Source organism: Anoplolepis gracilipes, chromosome 17 (genome assembly GCF_047496725.1).
Source record: "Anoplolepis gracilipes chromosome 17, ASM4749672v1, whole genome shotgun sequence".
NCBI lineage: Eukaryota > Metazoa > Arthropoda > Insecta > Hymenoptera > Formicidae > Anoplolepis > Anoplolepis gracilipes.
In genome coordinates, this window is record NC_132986.1 from 4890876 (window position 1) to 4912084 (window position 21209).

The 21209-nt window shown below is 34.8% G+C and overlaps 1 protein-coding gene across 4 annotated transcripts in view; it reads right to left on the reverse strand.

Moving 5' to 3' along the window:
- Tmtc2 (Transmembrane O-mannosyltransferase targeting cadherins 2) overlaps positions 1 to 21209 on the reverse strand; it is a 291042-nt gene that overhangs the window by 66749 nt on the left and 203084 nt on the right. For all 4 annotated transcript variants that reach the window (XM_072909084.1, XM_072909086.1, XM_072909087.1 and 1 more), the window contains one exon: positions 11702 to 11816. In XM_072909084.1, the coding sequence (XP_072765185.1) occupies positions 11702 to 11816 (115 nt within the window). The remainder of the gene's footprint in view (positions 1 to 11701; positions 11817 to 21209) is intronic.

Here is a 21209-nt window from a genome sequence, read left to right on the forward strand (position 1 = left end):
TTTTTCATAGATGATAAAAATTCAAATCAATATCGTATTATAATAAAAACTACGGCGATTCAATGTGACACGATTGATTGTTCCTTTAGTAATATTAATAATAAATGAAAATTTCGTTCAGAACATGTCACAACTCGTATAATAGATGATGTTTGCATTACCCGAGTAGTGTTGTTTATCCTGTCCATCTTGTTTAGCGTTAATCAATCGTGTTCGTCCGTATACCGTGGCCAAAAATGTGTCTCCAGGAAATTCCATTGTACTCGTCCCACGTCCGATCGATAATCCGCTTCATCGATTCGCAACTTACATTGTTTCCTGATCCTCCTGGACGCTCTCGGAAGTAGCTTTCGTTTCTGCGGTCGAACTCGAGATCCCTGGAAGAGAAGGGCTCTTTCGACGATGTCTTCTTATCCCGTACCGTTCACCGATCTCTTGACGTCAATACTTGTTCCAAAGTTGAAACGCCGAGTGACCTCAGCGGTCGCTTAATCGGTCAAAGACGCAACGAGAACTACGTCCTACGGCTATGTGCTCTTCCGCGTTGCAGTCACGAAGAAAAATCGCCCGGTTTGCTCCGACGATCCTGCCCGTTTCGAAGTCAATAAAGCCGACAGAACTACAGAACTTTCCTGATCAAAGATATCGGAACGCGGCCGCCTTTCCAAAGATACGCGTTTTCTCTCAATTTGTACTAACAGGCGAGCCTTTCTGTTCGCGATTTTGACGGCCTTCTGATCCGATGGAACTGAAGAAATTCTGAAAATCTATATGAACTTGGTACGTATGTGCCTACATATATGCATGGAAATATTTTGCGATGCTGTAAATTTTTTTATCTTCAAATATTTTTTTCAACGTGATTCATGTTTTACTTTTGACTGCGAGAGAAGTAAAGATTAATTTATTTATTTCATAAGTAAGTCGAGTCTTATATACTTGCTGTATTAATTAATAATATATTAGCGACATCAAATCATTTTTTGTAATATTATATATGGAAATTTTCATTCTTCTTTCTTTCTTATATAGTTTTCGAATGATATTTACTCAAGATTTATTCAGCTTGCTATGTGCTACGTGTATAGTAAGAATTTCTTCAATCTGTCCTTTCTCCACGATATATTCCGAGCTCATCGATATTCCGGACAGTTCTGAGCGTTTTCTTCAGTCACGAAGCCTCGAACATCGCTTCACCGCAGGATTCCTAACACGACGCGGAACTTGATATTCGCGCATAACTGTCGCTAGTATGCGATATGTCTGGCGCGCGATAATTGCCCGCGTGGCAGTAAGTTTATGCGACTTTGATGTGTCTCTAATACACGTCTCTTCATCTTATTCAGCGATACAGAGTCGGAGAACTGACGGGTAAATGGGTTTTGCTTGTATTTGCGTATTCAGTCGGGCTTTATGACCGACAAACATAAATGCACGGATAAAACCGCCACGCTGCTCTATAATCCGCAAGAAAATGTCACCCCGAAAAGCTTGAAACCCGCTTTAAGTTAACCATGCAGTCATCTCATTGTCAGCTAAACTTCATATGATGGAGAAGAGAACACTAAAATCGACATCATTAGATTTGCCCGAAAAATAACAACTAAAAATCACAACAAATGTCTTAAAAAAAGGCGTCCACGACTCGGCGATAAAATCGCCTAATCGTTTCTTAAATCTTTTCAATTTCCTTTGACATTTTAAATTTTTGTTCGAGTAAGCTCCCCCTGATGGTCCTTCTTTCGCGCTCTGATGCAACCAACGATGGAAAGACGAGGATAGTCGGGTTTACGAGGCGGCGGTACCACCAACGAGCTGGTATCTGATAACACAGACGGGAGAGCCTGAGATAATACCTCTGTACCAACCGCCGGCACGAGCGGTTAAAGTTTAGGCAGGTAGTTCAGAGCGGTAAAAGACATGGTCTCGCGTGCATCCCAAGGGCGGAGACAAGAGTGCACGGTGCATCTCGGCCTCGACATTTTCCGTACAACGTACGAGGGTGAGTTTGTGTCTTTCGATGTATTTAATGAGCTTACGCTTTACAGTGGTCACGTTAAGAGCTAACAACGGCGCGACAGAAACGTTAATTAAGAGACGCAGAGATGTAACAAGAGTTCACACAATCGCTACACTTTACCTTCTGTTAAACGCACAAAAATTCGAAACTTTTTTTTTTATCTTCCTTAAAAATTTTTCTATAATTGAAAATAGAAGGCATGACAATGTTTTCGCGCTTTTTGTAGCAGTAATGTGATTTTTAATATCCAACGTTGATAATGAAAAGACCAGAGATCATTAATATTTACAGTAAAATTGCGCGTGAATAGAATATTCTATACCAATTTTTTGCCAACAACTATAAAATCGCCAATTCTTTTATATTTTCATCAGCTATCCCTTCCTTGATATAGTCAGATTGAAATAAGCATTCATTTTTCAGCGAATAAGATCGCAGATTCTTTTGTACATTTCCAACGACAATGCTTTCTTTGACAGTCAAATAAGGGAGGCAAACATCCCTACTCTGCCCAGTAAACTGATAATATTTCGCATATTTGAATAAACAGCTCGTCTCTCTCGCAACTTGATTCCCATCTCGCACAAGAGGCGCATTAAATTCCCCTCGTTACGATTAAGCACGTGGTAAAGATCGTAACTCGCGAAAAGCTCATGATGGAGGAGAGAAACGTGTATCCGTGAGTGCCGACCGCACAAATGAACGACGCTCGCCTTCACGCACGCTGTTGCATCTTCTCAAGAGCCGGCTCGGACTCTGGCCCGTATGCAAATTCGAGCGAGGATGCACAATCAAAGCTCCGTCCAGACGATACATATTCAAGCGGCCGGCGCGGACAAACACCGTGTCGGATACGGGCGTTGATGACTTAAGGCCGATTCACGCTTAGCGACAAGTCATTCCTACTAATGAGAATCTAATGTCAGAGTTCATGATACGGATTAACGGTATTATATTTTGTGTCAATGTTGGTTCACATTGTCAAGCTATTTTTTAATAAAAATAAACAATAAACGTGCGATTGCATAAACTATCTAATATGTTTAGGTTCCAAATTGTTAATAAATTCCTTTAATAAAAATATTAATAAAATTATTATTTAATAAAATTATCTTCTAATTATCTACAAATTGAAGTGATATTGTCTAACTTAAACGGAATATATAATCCGCGATAACGGTTTATACATAACTTACACTGTTGACAGTTCATAGTTGCTATAAATTCTAGCATTATATTTTTATTAAAGATTGTTTTGTCGTGATGTTTATATCAATATCGGCAAAAAGAAGTTTCTGCCGTTGTTTTTAATGCTATTACGTCGTCATAATACTTCGTGCTGCAAGTGATTTGTATATCGGTCAGTGTAAATTCTATTGATACATTTCTATCAAAAAGCGCGAATCAGCCTTTACAGGGCTGAGGAATGTACGTAGTAACAAGGACGAGAACCGTTGAAATGGACGAGCGAAGGAGGTGGAGAAGGACGAGAGGAGATGGTGCGAATGGTCGGTTGCAGGTGCCTACATCCTGTATACATCAACAGGACAACAGATTCCAGGAGGTCTACGGCGGATACGCGCGCGGTCTCGTACATGACCGACAAGGACGAAGCCCATCAATTTCCCATTCAATTCGCTGGACCCGTCTTCCGCACCCTCGCGTTTACCTATCGTCGTCTTGCAGTTCGCCCAACGACTTAGTTTTACGTCAACTAAATAGTATTCCGTTAACCAAATCCTCTTCAACTTTTACGCTTCGCCTTGCATTACATTCCCTGACAAATCGCGATCTTTGCATTACAACGTAATCTTAACAATCGTCGTTTTATTTTATTTAGCAATCGTGTTTCAAACTAACTCGAACAATATGTTAAAAAGACCAATATATTTATTGATTAGAAAGACAACAAGATAATTTACAAAGGATTTGCTAGAAAAAATCGTTCTCAAAAAAGAAAAAAAAACAATAAAGATCGTAAGATCTATTCCAAGAATGTGGCCACGATTATTTGATTTTCTTTAAGACACAGAAATCTGAAATTTTGAATTGTAGACAATAATAATACATTTTTACTTCTGACTGCATGTACAGACAGTTAAATTCTACATGTATAAAATTCTTATCAAATTTGAACAATAAATTTTTTAAACAACCATCGATTCAGCTCAAAATGAAGCAAATTTTTGATAACAAATTATTATCTGAGCAAATAATGTTTCTGATTATTGGCTTAAAAATATTGAAGATCCTTATTGATTTTCTTAACATAATGACAACTTCAATTTAAAAGAAAGCTTTGCTTATAATAAGACCTGTTGCATAATGGTATTTTGATCAGTCAAAGGACTTTAAAATCTGCCTACAATGTTCTCGATACAAGTCGATCTGATGATAATCCGGATTATTCTACATATACACGTATACACTGCATTGCTTCTAAAATCGAACATCTGACAAAAAGATTCTGATATATCGTTTAAAATTTTGTTGGATTTCGATTTGATACATTTTAATATTTTTGACACGATTAGAAATTATGATATATATTTTACAATGATATAAAAGAACGTGTATTTTAATTATTTTTTCAGCAAGAATATTATTTTCTTCTCATTTAATATAGAAAAACTGCAACGTTAACACATTTGCAAAATGTATAAGTTATTATTATTATTTTTAATGTTCACATAATTCCTTATGCAAACAATAAATTTTATAGAGCATTAAAGCGATTAATAATAGCAGTTATTTAACATGTACACTCTGTTCTATTTTCCAAATTGGAGCGTCGAAATTCGTCGAATCGATATGACCCTCTTTTTTAATTTTGCATACTTGCATTGTGGTCTAACCTAGAAATCGGTCCATTATCGAGATGATACACCGACTCTGCTATGTATCAGCTGCATTACAGTGCAGCGGTATGTGCAAAGAGGTTTAATGCGTATGGTCTCGCTAGGCAGCTAAATGACACATCCCAATTTCATATTGCTTATTTCCGATAAATGGGTTTACATCTAATGAGAATTTGGAAATTGCGATATAAATCCACTTTGCAACATCACAATATTACGGTGACTAAACAAAATGATAATTATTGATCTATTGTAGCTGCGTGCGAGCGATGAACAGAATATGTTCGAGGACACACGCGTTCATGTTTCGTGACAGCGAATATCATCGCTGAGCTTTATCCACAGACCTGCAAATTCCATCCCAACATGACACTCCTCTTATGATCGTGAATTTATAATATTCGCTTTGTGTCGCGCTATTCCACCGTACATTTTTGGACGGTAGAGCAAATTTGCGGAACAATCGAGTCGCTGTGCAAAATTGTGATATAAGTTAGTAATTAATCAGCCATAGACATTTTAGACAGTATAATACGTAATTATTTCTGTATAACGTAAAATTTTCAATTATTCTCTTAAGCGTAAAAAAAAACATGTTACGGTAAAATAGCTATATTCTAAAATAAGTTCTTTTATAAATTATTTTGCTTCTAAAAATCAAGATAATATAATATATGTAATTAATGATATTCGTGCATATATGTATATGATTTATACTATTGCTGCGCGGTCCAATAGGGAGTTTGCATTTAAAAAAATACATTTTTTTATATATGTAATGTAAATATATATTATTATAAATTTATTTATAAGAAAATTTTAAATCATAGAAAGGTATAAAAAAATTAAATTAAAATTTAATAAAATTTAAATTGTGAGAAAACAATTTTGATTGGTTGGAGTGTGTGACGTTACAGTGCAATAGTTTCAAACGTTTGTTTTTTGTATTCTGTATTGCGATATTCAGTTATTCTTGATCTCGAGATACAAAGAAAAACAATTTATTGGGTGTTTTAATTGTTGTACTTTTACATAGAGATACAAAACAGGTTTTGTACGTGTTATACCTTTGCCCATTTTCATAATAACTGAATATTTTAATAAATAAAAATAGTGTGTTGTCACTGTATATATTGGTTAGGTTTGGGGAGACGCTATTTCACGCTATTTAGCGCTATTAGCGTCTCCCCGAATGCAGATATTGTACTGTGACGTCACATCGCGTTCGGGAGCACTTGGTCGTTTCTAGATCGTATTCGATAATTTCAAATAATGTAATTTTTATTATTGATTTTCTCGCTTAATTTGCATTAAAAAATTGCAAAAAAAATAATTACATTTAAAACTATATATAAATTATAAAATGCAATTGTTTTTCAAAATCATGCAAACTCCCTATTGCGATCACGGTATCGAAAAACAAACTTGATTCCACTCGCGTTATGAGGAATGTACCGCGGAATGTTCCGTTAACAGTGTTTATTGTCTCCATCAGTGCAGCGGAACGCAATTAGCAAGCTCTTTTAGCGCGTCTTTGACTCGCAATTTTGATTAAAATAATTAGTTGAATTAATTTCAAAATTCATCTTCGGATGCGGGTTTGCGAGATTTTATATCTCCGAGGTCCGTTTTCTCCTTTGCTCGCAACAATTTGTCATCCGTCGTGCGATACGTACAGAAAGCCTCCTCACCTGTCTGCGCGATGACGCATTCAACGGGTCTTTGACGCGGCTCCGCCTCTCTCTCTCTCTCTCTCTCTCTCTCTCTCTCTCTCTCTCTGCATCCGCATCCTCGTACCATTTTGCACGTCAATGCACCGTATAACGGCGCATGCCTACCTGGTACGACGACGAGGCGCCCCAAGCGTCGCGACGACGACAATTAAGCATCGAGAGAGAGAGAGAGAGAGAGAGAGAGAGAGAGAGAGAGAGAGAGAGAGAAAGAGGGAGGACGGGAGAGAGAGAGAGAGAGAGAGAAAGAGAGGAGACAGAGAGAGAGCCCTTTGACGCGGTGTCAATTCCCACCTCGAATCAACCGATTCCATTTTCCGCTGAACGACCGCCGGGAATCAACTTCCCGTTTCGCAGCAAAGCGCGTCGTGAGCTAATTTGGTTAGCCATTTTAGCGGCAGAGAGCATCTTAGATGATTGCTATGCGGAATTATTGTCATAATTATTGCTACGATAACTACAAAATTTGGATAGTTAATTACTTTCTGTGACAAGTTTTTGCTGCTTAACATCATCTGTATTAAACGTTTCTTATCTATTTTACGATTTAAAAACCGAGCGCCTAATTATAAGAAAAACAATTTGTGCCGCAGTAAAGGGTCGGTAGATAAATTGTATTACATATTTGCACGAGATTAAGAAAAATTGCGGTTTAGTTACAATTACTAATTATCTTGCTCATCTTATTTGCCTGCTGTTCTGTGCAGATTCCGTTTTTTTATTCGTTTTTCGTGTGCCCAATCTCCGCATCATCATACCACCACGTTGTGATAACAATGGAAACTCAGAGAGGGGGATGGCTAATTAAGTATCGCCTACCGACAAGAGTAACAGAGTAATACATAATTACAATGTATTCTTCGGATACCCGCTCGGGGAAAGCTTTTTGCTCCCTCACGGTTTTCTTAACACGTGGCGAAGACTAATCAATTTTCCATTCACCGGCAGCCGCTGATGGATGACTTACGATCACGCCGGGATTTTAATAAATCAACATCCGTCGTCGCTACTCGGGACGGGGACGGGGGGAGGGGGAAGGTCTGTCATCAGTCTTCTTAAGTTGACCTAGGTAGAGGAGAGACGCACGGTAGGCGCAAAATCGTCCGTCGCTATCTCGTCGCCGCGACGTGAACAAGCGCGCTCGTCGATGTCGAGCATGTCGCAAAAATCGATCTATCGCCGGAACTGAGATCGACGTTGACGGAAGTACGGTTTATCCGGTCGGTCGGAGGTTTTCTTCGATACGCGAAAGCAAGGAGAAATCAAACTCTACAGTTTGGAACGAAGGCGAATGGCAATATAGTATTATATAATATATATTATATACATATATATATATATATATATATGTGAACAATAAGTAAAAGGGAAGATTTAATATATCAGAGAAAATCATGAAGCACGAAGTGGACTTTATATTTCCTTTATAGCATCCAGGCTGTAATATCCTGCGATATATCTGATCTGCTCGTAAATTTCCGCGGAAGAAAGTAAAACGACCAGGGGGAGAAACGCGGGAACGCGAAGAGCATGAGAGCGATATACGTCGCTTTCTTATTAACCGTCTTTTTCTTTCGAGGATGATGACGGAGAGACCTAAACGGAAATTTCCCGGGCTATTGATTCGTATCGATAACGTACGTCGGGTGATAATTGCGCGCCGTATATCATCGGAAGGGATAATAATTGAAAAGTGATGAACCAACTCATTTTTTTGAGAGCTCGATCATGAATAGGTCGACGTATAAGTTGGAAAAAATTCACGTAACGAGGGACATATATTTACGATTGTAATTTTACTTTCAATAACATGGCAAAGTGCCTTCTGTAAGTCTTCTTCTCGAATTACACGGTCTTTTACATTAACTTGATTTTTAATATACAGCGTGTCCTATTTTAAGTGTCCACCCAAATATCTCTCTTATTTTTGATTTTAGAGAAAAATAGTTTAGACATGTGTTGTATGGTTTCGAGGGGGCCATAAGATGGTACCATTGGTTTGACCTTGAAGAGTCATTTGAAGTTCACGTGAAGGTCACCTCAATTTTTTTTAATGAAACACCCTATATATTCTTGCATATTCTTGTAGCTTATCCCGAGAGTTTTCCAAGATACTTTAATCAAATGTTTTTTCATTAAACACTTTTCGAGTTATAAGACTTGAAAGTTGCAGTATTTTGACTTAAAATACAAGATATCTTGTAAAATATTCATTTTTCGATTATCTTACTTTAATACTTTTATGCACAGAATAATAAGACAAATCAATTGGCGTAATTAAAACACATAATTATGTTAAAGTAAAAATGTGTAACTGCTAGTTGTGCAAATTCAGATTTTTTCTTAAAGATAACTATATGTTTTCTTTACACCATTTAATTCGTCTCATTATTCTGTGCATAAAAGTATTAGAGTAAGATAATCGAGAAATGAATATTTTACGAGATATCGTGTATTTTATGTCAAAATATTGCAACTTTGAAGCCTTATAACTCGAAAAGTATTTAATGAAAAAATATTTTATTATAGTGTTTTGGAAAGCTTTTGAGGGAAGCTACAAGAATATGTAATGAAAAATAGTAGGTTCCAATTAAGAAATTAAAGATGACCTTCACGTGACCTTCAAATGACTTTTCAAGATCAAACCAGTGGTACCATCTTATGGCCCCCTCGAAACCATACAACGCATGTCTGAACCATTTTTCTCTAAAATCAAAAATAAGAGAGATATTTGGGGTGGACACCCCATTAAAATAGGACATCCTGTATAGTCGCAAATCAATAGTATGACGCGTATTATGTCCGAAATTTTGATGACACTAGCAAATTTTTTAAGGATTTAGTGATAGGTAATTACATCGCGCTTCATTTCACTCCAAAAGCTGATCCTGAGGGTATTACCGTCAGTGCCACGAAAAGGGACAAACGTCGGGTGTGGCTTATCTGAACGGACGAGCGGTTTCACTGGAATTTGCTTGTAACCGCTTGTAGCCGCAGTGTACGCTAGTTCAGCATGTTGAAATCGTGTGTATAGTAATTACTTAACGAAGTAAATACGATTTCACACACACGTGAATATTCCGTAAATGTTTTTAACTTGTCCAAGTTAAAATAATTGTACTAGAATAAAAATTAAAATAATGCAAGTGTTATTAGAGAGCTAATCCTCTTAAATTTTTTTACCAAACCTCAAAAATATAATACGAGATATATTTTATGGATCATATCCCAAAAATAAAAAGTAAAAAAAAACATAGATAAAATATCATATGTTATACAAAATTTACTGCTGAAATTAAATCTATTCACTATTTCAAGAAACGGTGCATCGTAATGCTTTAAAAATAGTCGTAAGTCGCGAATGCAATGCTGGTATTATTAGAATTTCAAATTGTTGTTTTTTTAAGATTTTTTTTATATCTGCAACACCGGCTGTCAGATTTGTTTGAATAATGTATTTGGAATTTTTTGTTCCACACATTGGCCTAGTTCTGTTTTCCCCTTTTTACTCATTTGGATGACTTAAAATACTAGATTTATTATTAATTTATATAAATATCGGTATTAATTAATATTCTTATACCAATTAAATAATTTGATATTAATAAATAATTTGAATAATTAATATCTAACAATTACAATAATTAATAATAGTAAAAGCAATAGTTTTTTAACTTAAACATGCTAGCATGTTTTAGTATTAAAATTTAATTAATAATTATGCACCTTCTTTAGGTTAAACATATTTAAAACATTTCTATTTTTAAAATCTCATTTTATATTACATCTATTTTGTTTCAGAATTTGCTTTTTATTTTGTTATTATTACGTCAAATATTTGTAATATATTGTTTTTATTTTAAATATATCTCAAAAGCATTTTTGTCATGTTAATTAATTTATTATGCTATATTTATTCCGTTCTAAAATTATTTCATTCAACAGCATTAACTTGGCTTTCTCGATCGATATATTATTCTTTACACTGAATAATCTGAAGAAATCTTTATCTAATTTCCACATACATGAATTCTAAAATTAATGCTTATATATCGAGATATAATTATTTTGAAATTATTTCGTGACCTGAAATTATTTTGTTTCTGATAACTAATTTTGCTATCAATTAATACATCACCTTCTATCGATCGTTCAATTCAATCGGCAGGAGTTTCGTACTAAGACGTCTATGGTGAGTACATAATGGGGCAAGTACGTGGCGCGTAGTACGTGCTACGTAGTCAGCTTATCAGAAGCGCGCAGAGGGATGCCCAGGATAGGCAGGCTTATCGACTCAACGGCTTGACAGGCTTCCGTGTCCTTTCCCACCTTTAGTAGGTAGAGCATCGAAAGATGATGAACGCCAACCGAAGGACCCTAGGGACTTTCAGCTACTCTCTTAGGACTGTGCTTGGTAAGCTCTATACGAAGTCGTTGATGCGTTGTGGAGAGAGATCGGGAGGAGAATACGCTGACCAATATTACGTGCTTAAGAAGCTCGTGGCCGTTCCTCTACGGCTATAGTAGTAAACAGAGTTTCCTACCGGGCTCTTCCTTTTCTGAGGACCGACTTACAAAGCGCGAACAAATATATTCGGTATCGCGATAGATAGAAAAAGAAATCAAGGAAAAATTAATAAGTCAAATATGGGGATCGCCTGTAATCCTCTTAGCAGCAATCGCATTTTACCGATAGCGGACTAAGTTCAAACGATTATTGATGTTTAAAAAGGTTTGCAAGTATTATTTTTAACAAATCCTTAATAGGTAAAATCTCTAAAGAAAGAAGAATGGCAAATCGGTATGTTAAAAATAATGACTTTAATCTTTAATTTTTGAATAATAAGAGACTTCGTAAAATTTCGCGATTAGAAGTATGTATTTGACGATATTTTAAAGATTTACACAGAGAGAATGTAAACAAATATTTTTTCTCTAGCAAGTTTTTCTCGAAAGCTTCGAAAAATCGTTTAAAGCTTGAATTATCCATTATTCCTTTTAGTTTATTATTCTCGTTTTTGCCGGGCTTTTCATATATAACACGCATCGATATATAAAGAATATGACTGAGAGAATTAGAATGTGACACTTACAGGTTGTAGTGCACGTCTGCCATATTCGGTCGATATCGAAGAGCTTGGACGAACGCTTCCTCCGCTTCGGCTATTCGACCCTGTTCGCTGAGAATGCTCCCCAAATTACCATAAGCTAAAAACAACAAAAAAAATATTTGACTTAATATTTTATTTAATTTTTCATTAAATATTATAAAAAGCTCGAATCAATATAATCTATAGATACACATACAATAGTATGATAAATCAATTTAAACATATTTATATATAACAATATTACATAAGTTTAGAAAAATTTGAAAAATACAGCAATAATTGTAAAAAGATTGTGAAATATAGTTTACCTAAAAGATAATACTAGCGAGAGAGTACCAAAAAGGTAATTGTTAATGGATGGCACGATATACAGGTGCGAAATACATCTTATGTTTTCAGTGTTAATTATTATCCTAGCGGCAATTACTTGAGAATTATCACGATCAAGATACGCCCGCCCATCATTTCTCTGCTTACGTGCTCGCTCTAGTACACGGTAGTACGCTTGTAGTTGAATATTCAACTCGTTAAATGATCAGTAGGAAGTGCCCCAAGAACATAGTTACATGCTGCGCGCACGCACACCGCGCTTACATACATCACGTTCTAGACATAAAGGCTAATATTTTCGTCGTTATTCCACTTTCAGTGCTATTATGAGATATTTGAGGCGCAGTTTACAGAACATTTCGACCTACTCTAGTGATACTAATTTTGATAAATCCATAGTGCATGAAGTAAAATAATTTTAAACCAGAATTAAATATTTACGCAGCGAAAGCGCGGAACACACGAATAGAATAATTTATAATTTCATCAAATATATGGTATAGGATTTCCAATAATTAATAATCTATATACCTTTTTCGCATTACATATTTTAAATCAAAAATACATTTTCAAAAATATTTTCTTGAAAATATTGACTGGAACAAATTGACAGAAATATCGAAATATATCTCTTTCATTGGCACGGTTTCGCGAATGTGCCTAATCGTGATTGACATATCGCACTATTCGCGATCAATGGAAATCGGAGTTAGCTGAGGAAAACGGTGCTGAAGCGTGCGCCGACGACGGGCGTCAGGCACTATACACGCGTTAAATCAACGAGTGGACGTCAACCCGATGGTAGAGTGACTCCGTGAGCTCTGACAGAGGAAAGGGGAGGAGAGTGTGTGCAGCCACCGGGTGCAGGCTGTTGAGCAAGAAGGACACGAAGGGTCGAGCGGGAAAGACACACGGATATAACCGACGAATACGCGCGCGCACGTGCGTCGGCGACCTGAACCAACAAAATGTAAATTTATTTCTCGTAGCGGAGCAGCCTGTTAACACGGTAACACGCAATTTCTGTCGGCGCAATTAAAACGCACTGTGACGTCGCTGTTGGCGCCGCGCCGCGCCGGTAGCGCGTCGTGTCGGCGTCAGCTCGCGTGACCGTTGGCTCGCTTCTACATCGCTTCTATCCGCTTTTTCTCGCTCGCTTTTTTTTCCTTTCTCTGTTGCTCTCTTTATAAGAATATTTGAAAAAAAAAATGGACAACAGGAGATTGGGTGGGAATGGAAGGTATCCTGGGAGAAAGGGCGAGATTGTGTTCTCTTGCGAGAGCGCCTGGCAAATATCGGGCGCGGAATTAAGGCGAGAGCTGTTAATTTAAAAAACGTGAGCATGTGTGCGAATAAGAGAAAGAAAGAGGAAGAGGGAGAGAAAAGAGTATAAGCTTTCTCGATCAAAGCTTGATAAACACGTTTGATAATTCTTTTTATATTACTAAATTAAAATTTACTTCTTAAAAATTCTAATGAGAAAAATCTATTATTTTTACGTATATAGTGTACACGCACATTTATTAGTTAATGACTAAAAACTTATGTTCAAACATTTTATTTAAACATTAGATTGATTAGGATAAAAGCTGGTGCTGGCATAAAGTTAAACTTTAGAACGCTCCATTAATCGAACGAACATGCATAATAAATAATATAAAAGTTGGGTTAAGATAATCTTAAAATAATGTAATGCGATCGATGATGTGGAACAGATGCGCAGCCCTGATGTGCGGCGCAATTAATACGAACTACTGTCCGGTAGATTAAATCGTGCAATCAATCGTTAGATTATCATGAAAGTAAATGGAGCGGATAAAGTGTAAAAAGTGGCAAAGACGAATGGCGTTCCAAGAGAAAACCTATGTAAAGGAAGAATCGAGTAACTTATATCGTCGATGCTCCATATGTATCGAGTTTAAAAACTAAATATCCATCTGTCTTTCCCTTGAAAATCTATTTTTAAAAAGAAAAATAAATATTTCTTCGCGATTCTAAGATAAATTATTAATAAACATAAAATGAAAAGAAAAATATCAGAAATATTACTTTCAATAAAAACTGAGTACGTAATGGATAATAATCGTAGGAAAGAGAAACATTAGTACACAGAAATTCGCTATGTTTTTAAGTGTGTGTAAAGACATTTCACTTCGTGGAAACTCATTATTTGTTGAGAGTTTTAACATATATTTGTAATAGTAGTCTAGAGTTCATGATAGATTAAATAAATAGTTCTAGTCATTAAATAAAAAAAATTGCTCGGGACAAACTAAAAGGTCAAGTTTACGCTTCGCCTCACTTTCGTGTTAATCAAGATTTCATGTTATTCTGCAATCACTTTCGATTTCCAGAGCTCTATAAACAAAAATTATTAGAATATTTATTCAACAAATTAGATCGCCCGAGACGCTAAACGTATAAGTACCAATATGAAACACTAGTCATATTTCGATAATTCTATCGATTTTAAATAAAATTTCCTGTTATTCCGCAATCAATTTTAATTTCTAGCGAGAGTTCTCTATATGCGTATCAAGTATTGGAATATTTATTAAATATTTTATTATTAGATTTTATTATTAGAATTTAAACAAATTAAATTGTTACATGTATAACACGAAATTTCATTTAAAGACAATAGATAGTACTGTCGAAATAGATAGTACTGTCGAACGGAGTTTCACCTCGGTACTTAAACATCTGACATCTTGGACGAAATCTCGTCTAATTTGTTTAAATAATATTCTAATAATACACAAAACTATTTATTTAATCTATCAAGATCTCTAAAATTATTAAAAATATAAAGAACTTTCAACAGTTATTAATTAATAAACTTATGTTTCTATGAAGTGAGACGCCAGCTTCACACATCATATATTAATATTTGATATGTAGTAATAAAATTTTCTATATTTAATCTGCATTTCATAAAAGATAAAAATAAATTCTGTACATTTTTCACGACATAACATTTAATGTGTCAGCGTATATCAGTTATTTATACGCTTGTCATATAAATAACGCAGAGTGTAGAAAAATATATACAAAAATATAGTTAATTTTTATTGCATATTTTTGAAATAATTTTCATTATATTATTAATAAATATTTTTTAAATAATGAATAATTTTTTAATTCATTTCATATTCATAAAATATTTATTCAATTGTAACTCGTCCGATTGGTACCTAATTTAAGCTAACTTGTCACATACGGATTAAATACACAGCTCCACAAAAAAAAATGATCGAAAATTTAGTTTAACTAGAGTGGGTCTCCGACAAGGATTTTTGGTCACTGAATTCGAATCTGAAGTCCGTTTTCCTCCATCACATCCTGTTTTCTTGTAAAATGGTTATATGGTTTAAATATATTATATTTCAAATCCGAATTTCAAAAGTCACTGGATTCGGATGAAACACGGTACTCGGTGGACGAAAATTTTAAGCCATGATAGAATTTTTTATTTCAAACATTGAAATGTGCAAGGTGGATGGCCGTTTTGACAAAGAATGAATCATACATATATAATATATTTAAACCATATAACCATTAAAACCATTGTCGGAAACCCACTCTGATTAAACTAAATTTTCGATCATTTTTTTTTTTTTTTTTGTGAAGCTGTGATATTATAATATCTAATTAATATAGACTTACCAGTTGTAGCCCCGTTATTTTTTTTATCATTATTTTTTTGTCTTAAAGTCCTTTTATTAATCGATGATCGATGATCCATCACATATGCAATTGATTGTGGATCAGTCAATTGGGTAATAAATTATCATTACTCACGAAAATCATAATACTTAAAAATTCGACAATTGCACGGTACTTTTTTCAAGTACATTACCGATGCACATTTATTTATATTGTTTCAAATATTTCAAATATTTCATTACGAAAAAAATAGATGCTGAAAATCAAAACTTGTGATACTTGTATTGACATTAACTTTACGCGCGATGATGTAATACATACTTTCGATTGAATATCGATTACCGATATATATTCACGGCACTTGTTATTATAATAATCTAACACTTTTATTCGACACTTCCCACAATATTTATACGCGCTGATCTACTCAAGACATTTATCATATTATTCACTATCATTCGACACTTAAAATACATGCATCTGCAATGTACTTTTGTCCAATATTTATTTTCGGCATTCCCGTAATTCGTGTATACAGGGTGTCTCATAACTAACGAGCCAACGCTCGATGAACGGATAAAGTACAGAGTACAGTGAACTAAACAAAAAAGTATTAGGTCATTTTGCGATTTTCGCAATAATTATTAAAATATTAATCAAAAACGTTTGCGAACAATATTATACATATGTACAAGATGTCCGGTAATAATCGCCCCATCTCTCTAAGGCTGATAGAGCAGGTCAAACTGAATATAAAAGTCCTGTATCATTTTCCGATTTTCGCAATAATTATTAAAATATTAATTAAAAACGCTGAGCGTATGAGCGCGCGCCGCATATAGCGTTCAGCATATGTACTCTACCCACTCACGAGCGTTGGCTCATTAGTTATGAGACACCCTGTATACCAGGCATGTCAAACACGCGGCCCGCCAATATAAAGGTTGCGGTCCGCCGAGACTTCTTGAAAATTTTTTGAAAAAAATATTAATTAATTATTTTAAAGTAAATTTTATTTTTATTTGTATGCACTTTAGTTTAAATTTTGCATTTCAATAAATTTTAATTTAGTGCTTGAAAAATGTAGATTATTTTTTATTATAGTTTCTATTTTTTTTTCTTTTTATAAAAAATCGTAAAAGATTTTTAGTTTAAAAAATAATAAAATATAAAACGACTATGTATGTATAACAGTATAATGTATAATATACAATACATTGAGTCTAAGAAATACATAATACAATAATTATAAAAATCATATTTTATTTATTTTTTGAACATTGAAAACATGCGGCCCTCAACTTAATACAAAATAAATCATGTGGCTCGTAATATCATACGAGTTTGACATACCTGCTGTATACATATAACAGTCGTTCGATAACAAACGTAAAAGTGCGCGTTCATATTCGTGACATTGTCATAATCGTTCAACGATTGCCATTTTGACATCTAGCAGAGACGCAGTATGCGAAAAATTTATACGAATAGCTAAGAGAGATAAAGACAATGTTTTGATGAAAAATATCTTGAAAGATGCGTATTAATCTGACTGCGACTTGATATAATTTGTTTGTATATAACACAAGCTCTCTCCTCAATTTCGAAAATCGTTCGGCAAAGGTCCGTGTCTTTGTCCAATAAAACGCTTCGCGATACGTCTTTTGAGGTACATCTTCGCGTCGGGTCAAAAAATTCTAGCAATAAAATCGTCACGACTTACGCAGCGATTGAATCTCGATCCTTGTTTTTCGATGTGATACGTTATAACGTCCGTTATTTTTCTTCGGTACTCTCGAAATCATTTATATGTGTATAATGGCGGCCCTTCGATAACACAGCAAAAACGCGATTACTCCAACGGAGTTGACACGCTATTCGTCAAGGCGTCGAAGAAGGAAGCTCAATAAGATGTCTGATGCGAATCATGTACCGCCCAAATATCAATCACTATTATTCGCGAGATTTAATCTGACACTGAATTTAATCACGACAATCACTCGATATTTTCTGCTCGATACTCGCGACGGTTGCGATTCGACATGTGACGCGCTTTCCAAGGACCCTAATAGTGACGATTTTTGTAGTCAAATTCAGGAAAAAGTAGCTAACTCGCGCACGTTTACTCATCGTCCAATATCCAATATTTATTCGTTTAAATTCAACATTTTCATAACTACTACTCGTAATCGAAATAAACTTTACTCCCGTTCATGACGGTTAGCGAATTATAATAAATAGTACACTGAAACGAATACACTCCTGATACTCGTTCAAAACACGCCATTTATAACGCAGTAAATTATCTCAATATCACGAATATCAAAAGATGTAAATAGCGGTCGCGCAGACTAATAGACGTCCTGAGAAATCGCCCGTTATTCAATTTGGCACTCCCGACATTTGTTCGCTCGCGAAACTCCCCTCTTTCGATCGACAAAAAGACGCGAGAGACACAAGACTGACATTTCCACCAGCAGCAATTCTTCCAGACATTTACCCCTGTAACCATGTAACTGCATAACATAAGAGTTCCCCCTCCACTGCGCAGGATCATTGCGCGGTAGGCGATTGTGTTTGTGTATAGCGTGCGCCATAGACAGAAAAGTATAGACCGTATAAAGTGTTAAGGACCATGGGGGTAGGCGCTCACGTAGAAAAAGACAGATTGAAATGTGTAACCGTACGTTTTCTCTTATTCGTGCAAACGCATGGTCACACATTTCACTCTTTCTTTTTCTACGTGAGTGCCTATCCCCACTCCTCAAGTAAAGGCAAATGGTTAATCTGTACTTTTATGTCTATGGTGCGTGCGTCGACCAATTTGTCCGCGATGTTTTTTTTCCCTGCTTCGCGCTGCACGTGTTACTTCTCTGTATTCCTTGCTCGAACGAAATAATACTATAATAGTAATTTTTCTCGTTACACAGAGAAAATATTATAGTAAAAATTATAATATATAATATTTGTAATTTTAGAATATACTAATATATATATATATATATACAAGAAATCACGTGTAATATTTTTTTCAATAATATTGTATACGAATATTGTATATTAGCCTTATGTTTTACGAAGGAATATTGTAATTATTCAAATATTTTGATGCATAAATAAATACATAATTGTTAACAATAGAAGAAATACATATATAAATAGAATACAAATAGAAACAATAGAATAAATACATAATTTATTATCTTTACTATGTATATATGTATATATGTATATATGTACAATTAATTAATTATTGACGAGCAGATACAAGTGTCACACTTCAATATTTATACGGTATCTTGGACGATCTAATTTGTTTAATTTTCTAATCATTTTTACAAATAGACCTTTTTATAAAAGTATTGTAAAATTCTTAAGTGCTTAAAATCTGATAAGAAATGTTAGAAAATCGTCGACGGACAAAGAAAGACACAGCGTGAACTTGACGTCTCAGTTTGTCCCGGAGCTGTTAATTTTTTTTATTTAAATAGTCAAAAACTATGTTTGTTTAATTTATCAAAAATTCTAGAATTAAAACTATTAAAGATAAAGAACGACTCTCAACGATTAATGAGTTTTCACAAAGTGAAATATTACGAGTAGGTTTACACACAGCGTTTCTAATAATGTACTAGCATTGTATCATGCGGATGAAACGCTTTATAGAAACAAAGTAAAAATTCTCGCCAGCGAAAGGAAAGCCAGCCAATTACACGAAACTATAAGTTAAAATAATTACGAAAAAGTACACCGTAGGGGATAAGCGCTGTATGAAAGTGGATAAAAGGTGGAAAAAGGGTATGAACGGATTAGAAGGGTGCATTAAAGGGAGAACTCCCTCTCGACAGATGAGGAGAAACGAGAAATTCGCGTATGCTTTCAACGCGCGTACATGCTGGCGTGCACTCGTGTAAGACGGTTCTGTCAGATAAATTAAAAATATGAAAGATATGCAGGAAGCAAGAAAACGAAAAGAAAGAGAACTGATGATTTTTTTTTTCAGTGCAATCATATAAAAAATTTAATGATTGCTTCGGTGTTTATTTAATTAGTGAATATTAAATCGCGCATTATATGTTTTTGCAATTTTTATTTTAAAATGAAAAATGTTAAATTTCTTTCAATAAAAGCTATATATGTATATAGTAAAAATTTCGATATATGTACATATTTATTTGACTATAAATACATATTTCGTTTTCTACATACATACATATGTATAATGCGAACAATATCATTTTACAAAATCACTCTAAAAAAAGCTTTCATCAAAATTCTCTTTCCAACTTTATCGTCAAATAACGCTCACAGGTAAATTCAGAAATTTCTTCCATATATACAGATATAACCGCGAGTTGAAATACGTTCATTATACAAGACTTGAAAAATTAAAGGGAAGAGTCATCCGAGAAAGGGAAAAACAGAGAAACAAAGTGTAACAGACAGAAGGGTCAGATGGGGCTCTCGTTATATGCTCGTGTATTCATCTTCTCAGCGATTTTATGGACATGGTAGGCACATAGTTGCTGCGCCTAGATGCAAGATGAACAAACGGGATAGTGTCACACACACACACACACACACACACATGTACACATGCAGGCCGGTGGCACAATGGCCCCGCCGTTATAACGAGAAAACAGGCGGCGTGTGATATCCGTCGGTCCTATCGGCTGGCAGGGGAAATTTCATTTTTACGTGGCCGTATATTTCGTCGCGGCGACGCGCCTATCGGACCTCGATCAACGCGCAATGGCTTTTTATTATTAACGCGCGCAACGTTTCTATTATCTTTATGTCTTTAATCCGTCCAGCGAACAGGCAACAATGCATGGCGGACACATCGGTTGTTCTTTTTCCTTTTTACGTTTTCTCGCATATATAAAGAGATACTGAGTTCTCATAAATACTGCATGCATTTAAGAGCTTATGGCCGACGACGCAGCTGATAAAAGTGTCATCGGCAACGATGATACTTTACGAGATACCGAATCGAGCTCATGTATGAGATCACATAGTCGTTAAAAAAATGGATTAGTCGATAAAAAGTTTAAACTATTTTTAAATGACTATTACTTGATAAAAAATTAGTCATATATCTTCTGATGGCTCTTCTATCTTACTAGTCATCTTTTTCTCTTCATTTATCATCGCACTTTATTTCACGTTAATTCTTTTGTCCTACAAATTATTAATATTAAATATATATATATATATATATATATATATATATATATATATATAATATTGTCGACCTCTGAAAAACTTTTATCTAATTTCTGAACCTAAAATTCTATCCCATGCACGGGCATTACAAGTTTGAAATTTTTTATCACAAACTTTTAATAACTTTTAATGATATAGTCTATTCTATATACTTGTATAACTTTTCCATTTTAAATCTTGCGAGAATATATATTAAAATCTTTCTAAGCCATATAGGTAGAGAAAATTAAATTAAACGCGAAAAACAGAAAAAAAAATCGTGCTTTCT